Genomic DNA, 21,892 nt, shown 5'->3' with positions numbered 1-21,892 from the left:
GAAACATCATTGAGAGAGAAACATTGATCAGCTGCCTCCTGCACACCCCCTACTGGGGATGTTCCCGCAACCAAGGTACATGCCCTTGACCGGAATTGAACCTGGGACCCTTGAGTCCTCAGGCCGATGCTCTATCCACTGAGCCAAACCAGTCAGGGCTGAATTACTGTTTTTAAAATAGATCTATTCTTTTGAGAGTTTACTCGTTGATAGTATAACTCATATAGCTAGTTACACTTTTGTAACGTTCTTCCCATTGCCCCAAATTCTTAAGCACTTGTGTTCTTCTCTCCTACCACAAAGATACATGGAATCCTGCTGTACAGTAGGAGTTCTTCAGGTTAACAGAGATATATCAGCAAAGTCCCAGCATTTGGGGAATTTACATTCTAGTTAGGGAGACAAGCTAATAAATACATACCATGTTGAATAGTGATACATGCTGTGCAGAAAAGTAAAGCAGATAAAGGAGATTGAAAGTGATGGAGGTGCTATTTTAGATCCAATGGTTAGAAAAGTTCTCTGAGGTGATATCTGAGCAGAGACTTGAATGAAGTGAGGAAGAATCCCTGTGGGAATGTAGAGGAAGAGTGTTCCAGGCAGAGGAAATGGCAAGGACAAAGGCTCTGAGATGGGAACTGCTGGATAGGTGGAAAGAGCATCAGGACAAGCTGTGATTTCTATTACACTGGGAGCTATATAAAACATGTGAAGTAAATATTAAGTGCTAGGGTATTCTCTACCAACATTCCTCTCTCCCTTTGAGCTTTCTGCCTCCTAAAATATAATAGCATTGTTAGTTAATTATTATTTTAAATTTTTGTTTCTTTGACTTGAGGAAGAGGATTTCAGACAAATAAATATTTATATTTAAACATGAGAAAAGTGTAGCTGGTATAAACTTAAAGATTTACCACATGAGGTTTCTAGGAACTTATTTTTAAAAGTAAAATGGGAGTTAATATTTCAATATTTACCAACATAAACAAAATAACTGTGATTGAAGAATTTGCTATCTTAAAGTATGGGAGGTACAAAGTTCATTTCAGTTTTTCCCCCAAGAAGGGAGATGGACTGAGTTCTAACTCTTGAGAAAATTATTTGAATTGATACATTGACTGCAGTGTAATGCAGATTGATATCATTACCTTGTAGCTATACTTTTCCATATCTGCCAAATAGGTTGAAAGACTCTGTTTATTAAAGGCAGTGTGACTCTCAAACTTTAGGTTTCTGGATCCCTATTCCCTCTTAAAAATTATTGGGTACTTAAAAGAGGTTTCATTTTGTGAGGCTTTGCTTCATTATCTTACTGATATTTATCATAATAGAAATTAAAACAAACTTTAAAGAATATACAAGTACACATTCCATTAGCCATCAGAATGATGATGTCATCATACATGTAGCTTTTGGGAAATTCCTCTACACTTGTGAGAGAATGAAAGTGAAAAATGCAAATAATGTCTGAGTGATAGTATGAAATAATTTTGACCTTGTGCACTACCTAAAATAGTCCTGGGCACTCCTAGGATCCTTAGACCACATTTGAAAACTGCTGCTGAATAAGAGTGTACAGTGTCGCTTAAATCACTTGGGAACAGCCTGCTGATACCTTCTTATAGATATACCTGATAGGGGCAAATGTTCATACTTTAAGGAAAGAGTTGACTTTTACAGACATCTAAAATTAATTTGAATCTAAGCTTGGAGGAAAGAGTCAGAGAATGAAGTTGGGGTTAGGATAGTATGAGCTCAAATTTGGTGCACGTAAGGAGTCTGACTCTGTAGGCATATCCCCAAAAGGAATTTCGATTATAGTATTTATTCTTATTCATTTTTTTATTTTTCAGAAAACATTTATTGTGTTTACTTAGTGCTAGATATTTGATTTGATGCAAGGGCTTGTATCCAGGAATAAATAAGATAGAGTCCCTGCCTTAATGGAGCCTACAGTCCAGAGAGTTTTTAAGAGGGAAGAGGAAAGGAAGAGAGTGTAGAGGTTGGGTTAGTTAGTTGGTTCTCCTGTGCAGTGTCATAGCACTGTAATATTACCCCTATTTTATTACTTACAATACTACTAGAGGCCCGATGCATGAAAATTCGTGCAAGAGTAAGCCTTCTGTTCCCCAACTGCCGGCACCGGCTTCCCTCCTCCGGCTACCTGCAGGCATCCGGGACCTGGGCTGGCTTCCCTCTGGCCCTGGCTTCATCAGGAAGGACATCCAGAATGATGCCTGGTCTAATTACCATATTACCCTTTTATTATTATTATGATAGATATTTTAATTGTTCATTCACTTGTAAATTAAAGTCTGGATTTGAGAAATCTGAATAATCATTTCAAATGTTGTCCTGATATTTGCACTGCTTAAGTCTATTCTGAGTGATAATATAACCTAATCAACAGAGGCATGGGCAGTTAAAATTTAACTGTGCAAACTACCAGCTCTGTATCTTGGGCAAGTTACTTAACCTCCTGATTCCTCAGATTCCTTATCTATGAAATGGGGATAATAATTTGCGCCTCATAGGATGTTTTTTATACAGAATGATAACAGTTAAGAAAAGCAGCGTTAGGATTTGTATAGTTGAAGCTTTAAAAATAGTGATCATTAGTGGATAGAGGGAGATGCTCATGTGTTTTAGAAAGTTGAAAAGTGCTGCCCTAAACTAATTTTTTTCCCCTTTGATAGCTCTTTGACAGATTGAGAGATGAAAATCCAGATTTTAAGGAAAAAATTGTAGCAATCAACAGTGAACTTACCCAACCTAAACTGGCTCTTAGTGAAGAAGATAAAGAGATCATCATAGATTCTACCAATATTATATTTCACTGTGCAGCTACAGTAAGGTTTAATGAAAATTTAAGGTAAGTAAAGGTATTTCTCTGATATTTGAACTTAAGCATGGTTAAAAGATCTAATTTGAATTCTACTTTTCAGTCAAATTTTTTTGAAAATGATTTGAAACTGTTGCTTGTAGCTTTCAGTGTCCTACATAGTGAAAAAATAATTTCCTTTTCTTGTTATCAGTTTAAAAACATTGGACAGCTAGTGTATATTTATTAGAAGTTGCCATGCATCTTAATATAGGACAGGGGAAAGGCAAGACATAGGAGTTATAATTGGATAGTGTAATTACAGAAGAAAAAATGTTCACCTTGGGTAGGAGTGTTAGTTTTAACAACTAATAGTGTTTGTTTCCTCTTACCTCCATTCTTTCAGAAGCCTAAACCTCAGCAGCTTTATTTTTCTATACACATATATTCATCTGAAAATTTAAAGCAATTAGGCTCATGTTTGTAGAATAAGATAAATCAGCTTATAAATTTAAGTCATGCCTTTTTTTTAGTTTTAAAACCTTGTTAACAGTGTTGGGGACAAGATACATTGAACATAATTTTAATTTAAAAAATAACTTGGGTTTACTTAGATGCCTGTTTCAATTAAAAAATTCTAAATGTTCACTAATTTTTATAAAAATTAACATATTAATTTCAAACAGTGCTGTTTAATTCAAAGCATTCTTTTTGATGGCATGTTCAAAAATACAGTTTTAATGTTAATATTAATCTAATTGTATGGTCTTATGCCAGTTAAATTGGTGCAGACTTCTGTAGGTTTCACAATTACTTGAAGGCCTTTTTCTTAAAATGTTTTTAATTAAATTATGACTAATTAAATTGAGATTATTCCCCATATTGTCTTTAATATAGAAGTATAAACCTTAATTAACATTATATAATGTGACAGTTCAGTGCCAAAGCATTACATTGTGTTTTGCCTATATCACAGGTGAGGGCACTTTAAATAGTCCCTTATATTTCTGTAATAGTGCTTTATAGTTTTCAGGGTATTTTCTCATCTATTATTTTACTCCATGCTAACATTACCCACTGTAGTAGTATGGGCAAATCTACTTTATAGTTGAGGAAGCTGAGGCAGCATTGTATAATGGAAAGCTAATGAGCTTTGGAATTACTTACTTTAATTCTAATCTTGACTTTATTGTTTATTATCCAGTGATTATAATTTGTTATTTACTTTTTAGTTCTTTTTATGTAGCTGTTAAGTGTTCATGATTGAAAAGTGACAAAAGAATCTTATTAGAACTACTAGGGGCCCAATGCATGAATTCATGCACCTTGAAAGGATCTGTGGGCCACGAGTCTGGTGGGCTCAAGGGCAGGTCTCGGCCCATCCTCCGTGCCCCGGCCTGGCCCCTCCGCCATGGCCCCTGGTCCTCTGTCTGCTGGCAGCCCCACTCCTGCTGCCGCCGCTCCCACTCACTAATGGTGCTGGCCCCTCTTGCACCCACTGATGGCACGAAGTGATTGGGGCTGGTGCCAGGTGCAGGTGTGAGCAGGGCCAGCACCGTCTGTGAGTGCGAGCAGTGGCTTCTGCACCGATCGCCCCTCAGGAGCAGGGGGAGGTGGAGAAGCCCTCAGGGGCGATTGGGGCTGGCAGCCGCTGCTCGCACCCGCTGACAGCGCTGAGCCATTAGGACCAGCGCCAGGTGCCAGCAGCAGATGCGAGTGGGGCCGGCGCCAGCAGTGGGTGCAAGTGCTGGCTCAGGCACTGGCAGCGGGTCCGAGAGGTGGCTGCTGGCCCTGATTGCCCCTTAGGAGCAGGGGGAGGTGGAATAGCCCTGAGGGGCGATTGGGGCTGGCAGCCGCCACTCGCACCTGTTGACAGTGCCGAGTGATCGGGGTTGTCGCTGGGCACCAGCAGTGGGTGTGAGCGGCAGCTTTGGCATCGGCAGCGGGTGCAAGTGGGGCTGGTGCCAACAGCAGGTGCGAGGGCCTGGTGGGACCACAGCTTGCGAGAGCAAAGAATTTTCAGTAACCACCAGAGGCTCGCCCCAATGACAGCAACTGGTGCCGCGTCTTGGTCTGGAACCCCTGCTCACCTGCTCCACCATACCCCCTGGTGGTCAGCGCACATCATAGCGACTGGTTGTTCAGTTGTTCTGTTCAGTCTATTTGCATATTAGGGTTTTATATATATACTAGAGGCCCGGTGCACAAAAATTTGCACTTGGTGGGGGGGGAGGAGGTTCCTCAGCCCGGCCTGTGCCCTCTCACAGTCTGGGACCCCTCGGGGGATGACTATCTGCTGGCTGAGGCCTGCTCCCCAGGGGATTGGGCCTAAGCTGGCAATCAGACATCCCTCTGGCAGCCCGGCAGCCCTCGGGGGATGTCCACTTGCCAGTGGGGAGCAGACCTAAGCTGCAGTCGGACATCCTTAGCACTGCTGAGGAGGCAGGAGAGGCTCCCACCACCACCGCTGTACTGGCAGCCATCAGCCTGGCTTGTGGCTGAGCAGAGCTCCCTGCTGTGAGAGCGACTGACCACCAGAGGGCAGCTCCTGCATTGAGTGTCTGCCCTCTGGTGGTCAGTGTGTGTCATAGTGACCAGTCATTCCCAGTCTTTCTGCTGTTAGGATCAGTTTGCATATTACCCTTTTACTGTATAGGATAGAGGCTTGGTGCACGGGTGGGGGCCGGCTGGTTTGCCCTGAAGGGTGTCCCGGATCAGGGTGGGGGTCCCGCTGGGGTGCCTGGCCAGCCTGGATGAGGGGATGATGGCTGTTTGCAGCTGGTCACACCCCCTTCAGGGTGGGGGTCCCCACTGGGATGCCTGGCCAGTCTGGATGAGGGGCTGAGGGCCGTTTTCAGGCTGGTGGGCGACTGAAGCTCCCAGGCTCTTTTTTTTTCTTTTTTTTTAATTCTGGGATTTATTTACCTTCTATGGCTGTCACTGGAGCTGAGAGCCGGCTCCAGCTCTGAGGCCGTTGCCGGCTGAAAGCAGGTATCTGAGTTTGTTTAGATTCTATAATTGAAACTCTGTTGCCATCACTGGCGCTCCAAGCTCTGAGCCCGCTGGCGGCTGAAAGCAGGTTTCTGGAGCTTTTTTAGCTTCTATACTTGCAACATCGTTGCATCCGGAGCTCAGAGCTGGGCCGCAATAGGTGGGGAACCTTGGCTTCCTCCCTCACTGGAGCAAGCAAGCCTCATGTTCGCTTCAGCTGTGTGGCTGCCGGCCGCCATCTTGGCTGGCAGTTAATTTGCATATCTCGCTGATTAGCCAATGGGAAGGGTAGCAAAGTTATGGTTAATTACCATGTTTCTCTATTATTAGATAGGATAGACTAGAGGCCTGGTGCATGAAAATTCATGCACTGGAGGAGGGAATCCCTCAGCCCCGCCTGCCACCTCTCACAGTCCGGGAGCCTTTAGGGGCGGGAGGCGACCCGGTGATCAGGGGAAGGTGACGCACCATCACACCTCTGCTGCTGCCACTGCCGGCAGCGCAAGCCTCGGCCAGCCCTGGGCAGCTGGGCAGCCGCCATCCAAGACTTGCCTGTGCCTCGGGCCGGCCCTAGGTGGCAGAGGGGCGGAGGGGACTGAGGGACTCCGGAGGCAGGCGTGTGGCAGGGCTGAGGGGACTGGGCGCTGCCATCTTATGGCTGTGGGCACCGCCATCTTTGAGGGCATGGCAGTCAATTAGCATATTCCCTCCTTGTTGCTGTGGGCGCCGTCAACTTTGCGAAGGTGTGAGGGTCAATTAACATATTCCCTCTTTATTAGATAGGATTGTATAATCACATTTTCAAAAAGCATGTGTGTATGTATATGTGTACTTATAGATAATGCCTTTTGATACTTGCCAGTTATATTTGGATAGTTTAATTACAGGTAGGTTTTTAGTATGAAATAGTTAATCTAACAGATGTTCTTCCCCCGCAACCCCACAGTTCTAGCTTTTATTATTTTTTATTACTTTTTCATAACCAAAAGAAAGAGTTCACACAGTCTTAAGAAAATGTTTTTAAGAAAAAGTACATAAATACTAGGTAATTGTGGTATGTATAGTCCTCATTGAACAGGCAACATTAGTTGGGGTGAAACTCATCAAAGTACAGTACTTTCAGGGTACCTTCTTTCTTTCTTTCTGTTCCCTGGGGGTAAGCAAGGCTACCATTAATGGAAGGGAAATATTTTCATTAGTATTCTTTCTTCTTTTACTGGAGATACCATAGAGGATGGGGTAGATAGGTGAATAAGAAAATTTATTGTTCTTTTCTTCCTTGTCAAGGCATGTAGGTTTGCTGACCAAAGCGCCTCATCATTGATATTATTTTCTAAGAAGCAATTTTAATGGTGATACTACAACATTAGATTTGAGCCAGACATTCTAAAACACTGTAGGTTGGTGTATAATAACTACTAACAAAACAGTTATTCTTTATAACCACTTTTTAAGTTAACCCACAAATAAAAAATGGCATATTGTACTCAATATTTTGGGGGAGACTAAGATAAATTGCCCACAGATCCTATTTGCAAAGTCCATACAGTCTAATATAGGAGTAAGAATATGCTTAAAGAACCATAATATAGATAGAAAATAAGGAGTTACTGAAAAGTATACATTAAGGGCTGTGATAGGTGTTCAGAAAGAAGTGGAAGTAGAGATTGATTATTAGAAAAGATCAAGAAACTTGCATCTAAGGGCATTGATCCTTAAACGTTAGAATGTATTCTGAATCTTAAGAACTTTTGGAAGATGTGTTAAAAGGCACAGTTTTTGGCTGTACATGCCAACTTTAGATCCTCTAATTTTGTGATAATACCCAGGACTCCTCATTTTTAGCAAGAGCCTTGGCTGTCATATAAATTATAGGTGTCTGGGTCCCCTACCCTAAGACTGATTCATTGGTCCCTAGACATCTGTGTTTATAGCTTAAGTTTTAAAAAATCAACAATATTGAGATCTCATCTGGATAGTATTTTCTCAGAGGTGGGGATGAGGGGAACTTATTTATTTATTTATTTTTTTCATCCTCACCCGAGGATATATTTTCCATTGATTTTCAGAGAGAGTGGAAGAGAGAGGGAAAGACAGAGAGAGAAAGACATCGATTGGTTGCCTCCTGCATGAACCCCAACCAGGGCCTAGGCCAGGGAAGAGCTTGCAACCGAAGTACATGCCCTTGACCAGAATTGAACCTGGAACCCTTCGGTCCACAGGGTTCAATTCTGAGCCAAACTGGCTAGGGCGAGGGGAACTTATTTAAAATACAGTTGCACAGGCTTCACTTCAGATATTAACAAGTGTTTGAGGATGAGGTCCAGCAATCTGCATTTTTATAAAAAAATTGATTTTAGAGAGGAGGGGAGATAGAAACATCAGTGATGAGAGAGAATCATCAAATGGCTGCCTCCTGTGCGTCTCCAGTAGGGGATGGAGCCCACAGCCCAGGCATATGCCCTGACCGGGAATCAAACCGGTGACCTCTTGGTTCCTCGATGCTCAACCGCTGAGCTACACCTGGCTGGGCGCAATCTCCATTTTTAATAAGCTCTCAGGTGTCTGTCATGCCAAGTGCAAGATCTTTAGTGTAAAGTCTTAGAAGTATTATCAGCAGAAATTTTGAACAACCCAACATGTCTATAGAAGACAGGTGAACAAGAAAATGTACTGGAAGCTCAATTTTTTTTTTTTTAAAAAAGTGGTTTCTGTGTCTATATTAATGATAGACCATAATTACAAAAATTTGTTCACCCCCCACACACCTACTTCAAAGACACTCTTATTTAGTATGCATTTATGACTCCAGATAACCAAAATATAATGACATTATTTTTGTTTAGTACTAAATTCTTTCTGATCAAACATGTCAGGGTCTTAGCCTGAATTTCAGTGGAGTAGAAATTGGGTGGTGGTAACAGAGTGAGGTTACTAGCCTGGCAGTGATACTAAGAGTTACTTATGTTGGCACAAAATGCCTTCAGGTTTGGACTCTCAGGTACAGATGGGCGGGGGAGGGGTAGAAAGGCACAGAAGTGTTTCCTCTCTCAAGTTATTCCTTATTTTCAATGACCCAGAAACTCTGTCACCATCCTCAGGAGCCTGTAACAGAATATCCTTTGTGTTCTGCTCCCAAAACATTACTACCCTTACACCTATTGTTTTGCAAATGCAAAAGAAAAGAGCCCATTGCCCTACAGTAGTGGATAGTATCCTCTCTGTGAAAGGTCTTTTCTGCAGGATTTCCATTTGAACAGAAATGGAAATCCTGTACAGTACAAATAAGGAAGAAAAAGATACACTCATGATTGTAAGACCCCAACCCAATTACTTCACTTTTAAAAAATTTACTTTTAGTATGTTTCATAGGCTCTTGGATACTATTAAATTAAGAGAAAAAAAAATGAGGCCCAGGAGTTTTTCCTTTCATGAATTATTTCTTGTTCCTGGTGACCCAGAACTTGTTGTCCGGTCCTTAGGAACCTGTAACAGAAAGTTCTCTGTATACCTCTTCCAAAACATTGTTTTTGCAAATGCGATAGACATCAGATCACTGCTTTGCTGTCCAGTGGGCCAGATTCTGTAACAATCCTGGCCCCTTAAAAGGGTTGGATTTTTTTTCTTAAATACTGAAAATGTAAAAATTTTAGAAAGTACTCAAAACTTTTTATTTTTTAAAAATTTTCTTGCAGTCTATCATTGAACATATATTTTACATAAAATATAAACATAGAATTTCTACTTTACTTATAGAAACAACTTCCCTATTCTAATTTTTTAATAGTTATAATTTGCATAATGTGATATTCTGTCATGTTGATATAGCATAATTTATGTGATGTTTACTTAGTATAGCAAATTTAGGGATTTTTAATTTCTTTCTGTTTGAAAAATTTGGGTTAGAACAAATTTTTTTCTCTAAGTTAATTTTAGTATGTTAACTAGATAAATAACTGTAACATTTGTATAATTTCTGGTACTTTGTCCTAGTCTCTTTTGGATCAGTTATATCACTTACAGTGTCACCTACAATATATTACCATGCCATTGAGTATTTCAAATATTTTTCCCCTCAAATATCAAGCTGTAAACATAAGTTTAACAGAAAGCAAAAACTACCCAACATCTTATTACCTTAAATAATATTTATTGAATGTTTGTTTGGGACTGTATTAGGAATAATGCTAAATACTTATAAGCTATTTATTTAATTTAATTTTATACAAATCCAATTAGGTAGATTCCATTATTATTCCCATTTACAGGTGAGAAAACTGAGGCCTGAATGGTTGAATGACTTTACCAGGTCACCTAATCCTAGTCGATAGTAAGCTAAGCTAGTATTTAAACCCAGGTCTTATTCCAGAGTCTTATTCTTAATCTTGCTTCATTTCATAATGTATGTATTTTTCAATATTCATCTAGATTTTTCCATGTTTTATAGTTCTCATAATTATTTTAATGGCTATATTCTTTCATTGTGATAAAATGCTTACTTTATTAAATTGTTTTATTCCTAGTGAATATTTGGGCTCTCTAGGCTATTGCTATTACTAGATGATGCTTAATTGTTTTTTTTTCTTCATATTTACTTTTGTATTTGTGGAATTATTTCTAATAAATTTCAAGAAGGGAATATATAGATCACTTTGGGGTCTTGCATGTGTGTTGTAAAATATGTACTAGTCCTATATAATAAAAGCCTAATATGCTAAGTGGTCGTCCGTTCGTCCGTTCAACCAATCAAAGTGTAATATGCTGATGATATGCTAAGGCTGCTCAACCACTCTCTATCATGTGCACTGACCACCAGGGTGCAGACACTCCAACCAGTAGATTAGCTTGCTGCTGGGTCTGGCTGATTGGGACTGAGTGAGATGGGCCAGACACACCCTGGAGCCCTCCCGAGGTCCCTCCTTGGATGGCCAACCTCCCTGGCCCCGATCGTGCACCGGTGGGGTCCCTCGTCCTGGCCTGCACCCTCTCGCAATCTGGGACCCCTCGAGGGATGTCAGAGAGCCAGTTTCTGCCCAGTCAGGCCAAGGGACCCCACTGGTGCATGAATTTGTGCACCAGGCCTCTAGTTTTATTATAATACTCCTTTTGTAACTAGTCTTAAGATGTTTGGGTTAATTGCTACAAAGACAGAAATAAACATATTCTTATTTGGTTATATGTTAGTGCAGTTGAACATTTCTGAGTTTTATTGGTTACTCTGCTTTAGCATTTTAAAGTTAACAATTCTAATTTCTTCTTATGGTACATCTATATCATGAAATAGTATACTTTTAAAAGTCAAGATGCAAAAGAAGTCTAACATGACTTACAAATGGGTACTGAAAAGCCAGAGATGCAGAAATGATCTATGTTTATTTCTGGGTAATTTAAAATTTTTAATTTGTACTTTTATTTAAAAATTCTAGTGAGATTTATTTTATAATCAGAAAATATTTATTTTTAAACATGACTGATAGAATGGATGTACTTCATATTGAAATAAAATACACAAAATCAGAGCTAAGGGATCAGTTGTAAAGAAACAATCTCTGTCTTTCAATCTCTCTCTAATGGAAATAAGATTTATTTTAGCAGATAAATAAATGACATAGCTTTCTAATTTTTATTATCACTTTTTCTTTTACAGAGATGCTGTTCAGTTAAATGTGATCGCTACACGACAGCTTATTTTCCTTGCACAACAAATGAAGAATCTGGAAGTGTTCATGCACGTGTCAACAGCATATGCTTACTGCAATCGAAAGCATATTGAAGAAGTAGTCTATCCACCCCCTGTGGATCCCAAGAAACTGATTGATTCTTTAGAGTATGTTTGTTTGAAATTTATATACATTTACTTTGATTCTAAAACTTTGGACTTTGGATCCAAGTTTATTTATATGTATTTCTTGGTCAATTTCAGTTTCTCTCTCCCCATCCCTTTACACACACACACACCTACACCTCTTTTTTATTTAACAAATTATTACATATTTACTATGTTTTTTTATTGTATAGATTTATATCTAAATGACTGTTGGAGTGTGGAGCTTTCTCTTTTGATCAGGTGTGTTGGTTGGAAGTAGGCCTTTGAACAGGCTCATCAATGATATTAGGGCCTCTGTTTCCCAAAGAATCAATCTTAGTGATTAAGTATCTGATACCACAGGGACTAATGACTGTCTATTCAAGTTTCTAATTTATTAAAAGATTATCTTTTTTATTATGAACCAATGGAGTATGTCTGTAGAGGTACCTTTAGTTATTAGGGAAATCAGAGGAGTCATGGTCCTTTAATTGATACTCTGAGTGTCACTGTTATCTTCCTAAGGACTAGGATCCTATCAACAACTATTACATGATAAATATTTGGATATGGCTTAAGTGAAGTATGCTTATGCCATGGCCAAGGTTTCATTTGCTTTGTTCAGCCTGTGCTTTCTCGTCAGGTGAAACAAATAACACAGGATCAGAGCAAAAACAAAAATAGTTTTTCTTTTATAATTATAAAAACCTTCCAGTAGCCATCATATCTTCACATATTTGTTAATCCTCATATAATATTACTGTAGTCTTTTACTTCTTTTTTCTTATCTGTTTCTCTTCAGGTCTTTCTTCCCAGAGATTCTATCACTTTCAGCTCCTTAGTTATTTCCTGCTTTCTCAGTCCAATTCTTTCTTTTCCCAAGAGTGCTATAGAGAGTGTTCTTAGCTCTTTCTCCAAGTTTTCTCCTAAAATAGCCATGTAGGTCCTTTTCTTTAAAGCTTTTCTGCTAATCACTATGGGGAAGCAGACAGGTTATAATGAAATTAATAAACATGTGAGTTTACTAAGACATTCTTAGGGTAATTCCCTGGTTTTGTTTTATGACTCCATTTCTTAGACGGTCCTAAATATCTACCTCATTTTCTTCTTAGGTCAGTAGGCAGAAGTTGTTAATATCTCTGGGAAAAGTTGAGTGGAAGTTAATGAAACTTTTTACTTTTTCTCTTATTAGTATTTAGTATATCCAAACACTTAAGTTGCTGAAGAAAAGAGCATGTAACCTTCTAATTTTATATCTTCTTTCCTTGCTTACAAAGAAATCTGGCTAGGATAACTCATGGATTGCATCTGTAAATTCACATTAGTCATTAGTGATTAGGCTTTACTGGCCTAATTTAGCCAGTTTGTTGTTTTTTCTTTTAATGTAGCAACATCTCTTCAAAAGTTGTCTCCACTCTGGAGTTTTTCTAAGTTGATTAGCACCTGCCCTTCAATTTTATTAGTATTCTTTTCCTTTCATCCACATACAAAGGAAAATTTATCTTGATAATCTCTAATTTATGCTTCCTCATCAGTTAGCATGGCTGTCATTAGAGTGTGACAGTATACTGAATATACAGTTATGCATATGTAGCATTATAGACCAGGGGTCCTCAAACTTTTTAAACAGGGGGCCAGTTCACTGTCCCTCAGACCGTTGGAGGGCCGGACTATAGTTTAAAAAAAAACTATGAACAAATTCCTGTGTACACTGCACATATCTTATTTTGAAGTAAAAAAACAAAACGGGAGCAAATACAATATTTGTATTTGCATGTGGCCCGCGGGCCGTAGTTTGAGGACCCCTGTTATAGACAGTAAGGGAAAAGTATCGGAAAATAAATATGTAACATTGGAATCAGATATTTAGACTGGGAAAGACCATACATACCACCTAGTATATAACCTTCCTTTTACAGATTATCAGAGTAGACTTTTTCTTCAGATACACTGAGAAAGTTGTAAGGAATTTTATAATTTCACAGTAGGTTGCTAGTTGAATTTTTCCACTGTTTAAATAAATAAATACCTTTATTTATTTTTTAATTATTTGGACATTGATAGCTCTGCAAAATACTTCTCTCATCCCAAACCCTGAAGACCCTTTTAACATGTCCTCCCTAAAGAAACAAAATATTCGTACTTTATACCCATTCACAATTAATTTTTAAAAATATGTAAGACTCAAAATCAAATAATATTTTTCTTTTCCAGAACTCATTAGTAATTTTTTATTTCCCTTTAATCCTTACCTGAGGATATGTTTTTACTGATTTGAGAGAGAGGAGGGGAGAGAAAGAGAAAGAGAAACATTGATGTGAGAGAGAAATGACCTAGTAATTGATCAGTTGCCTCCCATAAGTGCCCCTACCAGCGATTGAACCCACAACCTAGGTATCCCTGACTGGGAATTGAACCCACAGCCTTTTGGTGTACGGGACGACCCTCCAACTAACTGAGCCACCTGGCCAAGGCATGAACTCATTAGTAATTTTAAACCACAATGAAACATACTTAATGGCATTTTTTTAAAAATTAGTTTATTAGACTATTTTATAAGGGCAAGAAATCAATTCAAGGCCTTAGAGCGAGTAGAATGTCCCTGTTTCTTAAAGCAAATGACATTGAAAAGCCCCTTTGCTCCCTTGGAGTTTGTAATTTCCACATTACCAACAGAATCAGCTCCCAGGTAGACTTTCTACTTCATATTAGGCTTTGCTTGGGTACTTTTGGACTGCAGCGGAAAAACTATGAAGTGTAAAAGGAGGGGTGAGTGGGAAGGGATAATTCCAGCACAAAAGAGGGACGAAGCTGGAATGGAAGTTTTCTGAGCAGCAAAATAAAAACAGCCAAATTCCTAAGACCCCACTTCTTGACAGGCTTGTTTGGGGTAGAAGATGGTAGGAAATCTCCAAGCTGCACTAATTTCTGGATGATGAATACAAGTGTCAGCCAAAATATTGTACTTCATGCCAGAGGCATGTAAACCACTGAGGTTTCCTGGCCAGTCCGGCTAGTTGGTTGGAGCTTTGTCCCATGCACTGAAGGGTCTTAGGTTCGATTTTTGGTCAGGGTACATACCTGGGTTGCATGTTCAATCCCTGGTCGACCCCCAGTTGGGACGTGTACAAGAGGCAACTGATCAATGTTTCTCTCTCTCTCTCCTTCTTTCCGCTCTAAAAATTAAAACAAAACAAAATATATCCTCTGGTGAGAATAAAAAACAACAAACACAAAAAAACTCAGAAAAACACTAAGAAGTTTCTAAAAATAATAGCTGCAGATGGAAATTATGCCCTAATTAAATTTTACATCATGATTCATTTTATTTTATTGTTTACCTTAATTTCTGTTAGTCTCATTAGTGAGAGCATACAGTTTTCAGTAATATTGAGATTACTAGATCTTTTCTATTAATTATAAATGTATGTTCATTGCAGATGTGTATAAGTAATATGTTATGGTGCTTGGAATTCCTAATCTGAAATATAATTCCTGATCTGAAACCCATGGGTCCAGATATATTTTGGAATGAATAGTCACACTAAGTGAGTTCTTCTAAAAAAAAAAAAAAAAAAGATCATAAATAAGTTCAGATCAGCTTTGCTATCTACCAATATGATTTATGAAAGAACTCTAGATTTTGGACCTTTTTGGATATAGAAATTGGGTATAAGATATATGGACTTGTATTTGATGTATAATGAAAGGAAGACTAACTTGTATATTTTTAGTAAGAGTTGTCAAATAATTTGGGTCAGAGCAACAGATATGTTTGGATATGCAAAGAAAGGTTTTTAAATTTTATTTTATAGTAAAACATCTGAAAATATTTTTGCATGCTTTCTTTGTTTACCAGATGGATGGATGATGGCTTAGTAAATGATATCACGCCCAAATTGATAGGAGACAGACCTAATACATATATATACACAAAAGCATTGGCAGAATATGTTGTACAACAAGAAGGAGCAAAGCTAAATGTGGCAATTGTAAGACCATCAATTGTTGGTGCCAGTTGGAAAGAACCTTTTCCAGTAAGTTGTTAGAAATCTTTTAAATAATTGTAATTGAAAATTTTAAAAGAGTTGGCAGTTTTTTATTTAAGAGCAGATGTTATTCACTAAATATGACTGGATATGGCAGAGCTGTTTCCATTCATAGAAAGAGTCATATCTATTGGTATATTTATTTATAGTATGTTTGTTTAGGAATGCAGATTAACATTTTAAAAATCTTCATCGGGACTATGATGTTATCTTGATCAAAGGCAATCTTGCCCTATATTTTTTCTTTGTGATTGATGAGCTTGGACTTTTGATACATCAACATTTGTTGGCTTTAAAAATTATTTACTGACTAGTGACCCAGTGCACGGATTTGTGCACATTGAAAGGAAATTAATTAGAAGATGGCCAGTGGGATGCAACTGGGCAAGATGGGCCAGACACGCCCTGGAGCCAACCTCCCATGGTCCCTCCCCAGCGGAGTAAGCGGGGTCCCTACAGCAGGTGGGGTCCGTTGGTCTGGCCTATGGGGATCAGGCCGAAACTGGCTCTTGAACATCCCCAGAGGGGTTCCAGAGTGCAAGAAAGCACTCTGCAAAGTTGCTGTCATACAGTGTGTGGAACGCAAATGCAAGTGTGCAGTAAACCAGATTCGGGGCCGGCAGTGACCCAGCAACAGCATAACCCATGGCCGGAGGTAGACTTGCGCGGCCCTGCGAGGTATCAGGCTCTCTCCTCTCTGGTTTTGGGGTGCATCACCTGAGAACCTTTGTTGCCAAGTCACTGCAGCTCAGCAGTTCCTGCATTGAGCATCTGCCCTCTGGTGGTCAGTGTGCATGATAGCAACCGGTCGGACAGGCAGAGGGACACTTTTATATATATAGATTAGCTTCCCTTGCAGAAGTGAAGGGAATAGAGATGAAAATATTCAGGATCTTATTTTATTTCATTTGCTTTTTAGTACCAAAAGGAGGCAAGCCTTCTAAGAGGTAGATGCTTCCCTGTATAGATCACAAGCTAAGAAAGATATGAGAGAGTTCTATGATATATAGGAAAGGAAGGCATTATGGTATTTCTGAATCTCTGGAGTAAGAGCAAACATAGATATAAATTAACAGACAAGTTGACTTAGGAAAAACCTAGGTTTCTATGATAGTAAGTGAATGCCTTTTCTTGCTTTGACAATTCTGTTTTCCTCTGTTTTATTCAGTAATTTTGAGAATAATTTACCAAACTTGAACAGGCTTTGTTTAACAAAAATGTTTGACAGGTATAAACTCCTTTTTGTAAAATTCTCCTTACAGAGAATTAAAAGAAGAGTAGGTAACCCCTTGAAAATGATTTTACTTAGCCATTTGCAATCCCAGAGAAAGATTGCTTCTATTTAAGATGAGGAGAAATAGTCTGACCTGAATCTAGTCTAATTTTTGGTTTTTAGAATAAAATTACCAAATATATGTGTGGAGTTGCAGATTTCATGTAATAAATCCCTAGCTTTATAATATTTATAAGCTTCCTACTTTTTTTCTTTTTGGTATTAGGGATGGATTGATAACTTTAATGGACCAAGTGGTCTCTTTATTGCGGTAAGTTCATCTTTTGATTTATTTAATATTCTATATTTTCTTTTGTTTTCTGTATACCTTTATATACATATATGCACTCTGATTTATGTATCTTAAGGTGTTGTTTTTAATTTTAACAAAGGCAGGGAAAGGAATTCTTCGAACAATGCGTGCCTCCAACAATGCCCTTGCAGATCTTGTTCCTGTAGATGTAGTTGTCAACACGAGTCTTGCAGCAGCCTGGTATTCCGGAGTTAATAGGTATATGAGGTGACAATGTTGCTTGTTAAATATATAGTAACTGAGAAGGGAAAACAGAGCTACTGACTAATATTAATCCCTCAATCCTGACATTCCCATATCAATATATAGGGTGTCCCCAAAAATGTATACATTGAATAATTAGGAAGGCAGTTTCATCAAAAGACATTTCATTTTCAAAATTAAGCTATCTGCTGTTAAAGTGTGTATATATTTTTTTGGGACACCCTGCATATCAATTCCAATTAGCTTATTACAGGCAATAATAGCAAGTGGTTCTGTCAGCAGTAATTACGAGTTAACATGAACTCTCATGTACTAACTATAGGATAGGCAAGTTAATTAGGTAGTAACAATGAACCCACCTCCAACCGATGATTTTTTTAATCCAAACTAAAGTGTGGTATGAACTTGGCATAAAGAGCTGAAAATTCACAGAGAATGGTTTATGTAAATCAAACATGTCACACTAGAGCAGCTTTAATCAACTCATGGAGCCTCCTTTTAAAAAGTGGTAGCATTACAGGTAACACCTAAACTTTGAGCTATTCATTAACTTTTGTTTTCTAATGAATAAACTGCCATTATTTTTGAAGTCAGTATTTTTTATGTTTTAAAAAAGGGATATTGTTATATGAATATATGGTTTCTGGTAAAAGGGAATCAGTCCATGATATTTTCAAATAGAGCCTCTGAAAATGGGAAGGAGATAGGAAGATCTGAGATCATTTGTTGTTTTTCTTACATTTATTTTGTTAATCCTCACCGGATTTTCCATTGATTTTTAGGGAGAGGGAAAGAGAGAGAGAAACATCAATCCATCGATTGGTTGCCTCCTGCACAAGCCCCAACCAGTGCCCAACCTGCAACTGAGGTACATGCTCTTGACCAGAATCGAACCCGGGACCCTTTGGTCCGCAGGCCAACACTTTATCCACTGAGCCAAACCGGCTAGAGCGTTTTCCTTACATTTAAAAACACACTTCTACTCATACAAGGAATAAAAATATAAAAAGAAAAAAAGTCAGTATTTTTAAAGTAAAAATATTGGTAGGGGAGGGGAAAAAGTCGTAAATCTTTTAAGGATAATTTAAAAAATGTAGCAAAGGTACCATCCTTATTTTTTCCTACTTGAAATCATGTAAGATTTAGATTGGACAAGTTTGGCCTCTTTTTATCTTTCATTGATTTGATCTTTGTTTTTGCAGACCAAGGAACATCATGGTGTATAATTGCACAACAGGCAGCACTAATCCTTTCCACTGGGGTGAAGTTGGTATGATTTTACTTGTGTTTTTGAATGTTAGAATAAATCTTAAAGAACTTAAAATATTCTCTGAGTTTTAATGTCAGAATAACCCATGAGACATTAAGGCCATTGAGTTCCAAATTTAGTCTTATTTTAATTGCCATCTTAAGAATATCTACCAATACTACCTTGTTCTTAATAGTGTTTTCCAAATTTAAAAATATCCTGCTGTATAATCCCACCTTGCCCCACCCTTATCTGACCCTTACTGTTTTTCTGTTGCCATTTGCAGCAACCCTTGTAGGTACCTGTGGCATGGAAACAGCTTTTTTCTATCGTGGGCACTCTCAGTGCTGATGTTGCCTGTCCGTAGGCAATAAATAGCAGTAAATAGCACTTCCAACTACAAGAGTTGGTATATCTCAGGAACTAGCTAGTGGCCCAAAGAGTAATAAATAGAATTAGCATGGGTACATTTTGCCAAAATAATTTCCTTAATCTATTTAAACTTACAAATTTATAGCGGGTAGTGTGTATGCTAGTATAACTTTAAAGCCTACTGAAATTGAATCATTTTTAAATTGTTAGTTTATGTTTTAAAATTTAAAGTAAAATATATTTATTGCATTGATTTAGTAATAGGTCTTATTTTACCTTTAATTGAAAAATTTTTGTTATCCTTGTAAATCAATTTTGATTGTAAAGCAAATCTTTTATGTCCTTTATCCTAAGGTTTTTCTAGGGCATTTTTATTTCAACTTAAAGATTGGCCATTAGAGCACAAAGGGGAAAAAAAATCTAGGGAGATTTTAATTTTATGATAATTATTTAAATAAAGTTCTTTTAATAATTTTAAAACACTTTAAATACGAGGTGTTGCTTTATAATCTCTCATTATGTTCCAGAGTTCCTTAAAAATTGTTGAACACTATTTTTTTAGTGAATATCTCAATATACATTTTCATTGAAGTATTAACATAGATGATTATAGATTTGATTGTGTTGACATTGCATAGACTAAAATTATGGCAGAAGTTAATTTGGGTTGTTTTAAGGTGTTGATGTATGTTAATTTGAGCAACTTAATTATTCATAAGCAAAGGATGATTTTTCTTTTTTAAGTAAGTACTATAATAAGAATCTGAAAAGAGGAACAGAAAGAAAGAAGCTATTGTGAGAGGTGAAATAGAGAAAGTGACATTGTAAACTGACATTCGTAAAATATTAAAAGCATTTTTAAGAGTAAATTTTAGCAAAAATTCATCTAAATAAAATTCATAAACAGTAGCAGTTCTAAAACCAATTGAGTTCAGCAGTCTAATACTCATATTCTTTTAGCTACTTTAGAGAGTAGAAAAGTTTGTCTTTTAAATGAGTGAACTCTGACATCTTTGGTAAAATATTTTGCTTTGTAAAATACATGATTTTTTTTCAAAACTTCATTACATGGTTATTATCAAAGCTGTTACACAACTTTTCTTCCTCAGAATACCATGTAATTTCCACTTTCAAGAGGAATCCTCTCGAACAGGCCTTCAGACGGCCCAATGTAAATCTAACCTCCAATCACCTTTTATATCATTACTGGATTGCTGTAAGCCATAAGGCCCCAGCATTCCTGTATGATATCTACCTCAGGATGACTGGAAGAAGCCCAAGGTAATGGTGACTAGCTCTGTCTTATCTGTTCCTCTGACTGTTAAACAACCCTTGCTTACACTAAAATGCCTATTAACTCTGTATTTGTTTATGCTTATAAGGCTTAATGGCCTTTTATGAATGAGAAGACTTGAACTTAAGATTTTGTCAGAAAAGCAAAGGTAGTGTTGTAATTCACTGTAGTTTATTCTGAAGTTTTGATGATAAGTTATCATGTGCTAAATTCTAGGTCTAACTTTAGGTATTTTTTTCTGAATAACAAATAACATTCAAAATGCTTTGATGCTTATTTTCCCTACAGGATATTATCTAAATCATTTCTTCAAGATGAATCCTTTAAACCAAGTATTCAGGCGCCCCAATATTAAGTTGTATTCCAACAACTTATTGCTTCATTATTGGAAGGGTGTCAGACATACAGTACCTGCATTATTGCACGATCTTGCACTCAGGTTGACAGGTCAGAAACCGTGGTAAGAGGAATAGCAGTAAATACACTATGTATTGGTAAGGTGGTGGAAGCTTGCTGGAGAGACGAAAAGTCGCTAGCATGAGCTTTACCTCTAGAATTACTAACCTGATTAATCACAATCACAATCAGGATGCTAAGACATTTCTTAGAAATTGGGGATATTTGGGAAAACCGTGGTTTCAGCTTATTGGGCCATTGATCCTCCAAAATCCCATAATGTAGGAAATGTCCAACATCAAGGTTGTCATTGCTATTATAAGCTGAAATTGAGCTCTTCTCTTCCCCTTAAAAAACATAGGGGTAGTTTTATAGGGGTTTAATGTTAAATTGTTTTGCTTTAAGTAGATTGTGCAGTTTTATATTAAAAATGTAGGATGCTTTTAGAAAATTGCTTGAATTGTCTCAGCTGCCCATTCAGCTTATAATATGTTAATTACAGTTTTTGACTAATTTCCAGGTTGAGAATATCATATTTTTTAAGAAGTTAATAACAAATGGAAAACTTTGTGTTTTCCGCTAGTTGTTACAGCCTTTCTTTTTGCTTTCCTTTCTTTTTTTATTGAAGCTCCACAAACTTACATAAAGTCCTCCTGTCTTTCCCAAAATTATAGTTAAATGTCCCATAAAATATGTTTTAACTACGTTGGCATTACAGTGGAGTCTTTGATTGTAGAGTTCAGGATTTGAGTATTTGTGTATAAAGAAGGTAAGGTTCTGATTCCAAAACTTGCATCAGTTGCTCAAAAAGTAAAAGTGAAGTATCTGCCAGTTATAGTGTATCAGGATCTGAGTTACTTGTAGGGATTTTCTGTAGATTCAGTTGTCCATTATGTTTCTAACTTTTAATGTTAATATTGAAATATGTGAGAGGTGTTGAACAACTTTAGGTAAAGAAATACTTAATGGAAAAAAGGCCCACAATATTTCCAAGATATTTTCAAATTTTCTAGAATGATCTGAAAAGTACAGTATTGGTCATTGGCAGCATTCTTTGTGGCTAAAAAGTAGATGTAAATTTATGAGTGATGGCAGTGCATACTTTCTTGATATTAATAAAGTTG

General features: G+C 37.7%; 1 protein-coding gene across 5 annotated transcripts in view; it reads left to right on the top strand.

Moving 5' to 3' along the window:
- Positions 1-21,892, top strand: part of FAR1 (fatty acyl-CoA reductase 1) — a 67,020-nt gene that overhangs the window by 26,938 nt on the left and 18,190 nt on the right. For 3 of the 5 annotated variants that reach the window (XR_002829496.1, XM_023754512.1, XM_023754513.1), the window contains exons 3-9: positions 2,697-2,872; positions 11,460-11,639; positions 15,478-15,655; positions 17,167-17,211; positions 17,333-17,460; positions 18,660-18,727; positions 20,188-20,359. Coding sequence is in view for 4 of the 5 variants with exons in the window: in XM_023754512.1 (XP_023610280.1) it covers positions 2,697-2,872; positions 11,460-11,639; positions 15,478-15,655; positions 17,167-17,211; positions 17,333-17,460; positions 18,660-18,727; positions 20,188-20,359 (947 nt within the window). In the remaining variant the exon portion in view is untranslated. The remainder of the gene's footprint in view (positions 1-2,696; positions 2,873-11,459; positions 11,640-15,477; positions 15,656-17,166; positions 17,212-17,332; positions 17,461-18,659; positions 18,728-20,187; positions 20,360-21,892) is intronic. The other 2 variants (XM_006089583.3, XM_006089581.3) reach the window with 1 other exon arrangement.

The sequence above is a fragment of the Myotis lucifugus genome, unplaced genomic scaffold, assembly GCF_000147115.1.
Source record: "Myotis lucifugus unplaced genomic scaffold, Myoluc2.0 scaffold_61, whole genome shotgun sequence".
Classification (NCBI taxonomy): Eukaryota; Metazoa; Chordata; class Mammalia; order Chiroptera; family Vespertilionidae; genus Myotis; species Myotis lucifugus.
Note: the sequence above shows the minus strand (reverse complement) of the source record. Positions and strands in the feature narration are given on the sequence as shown.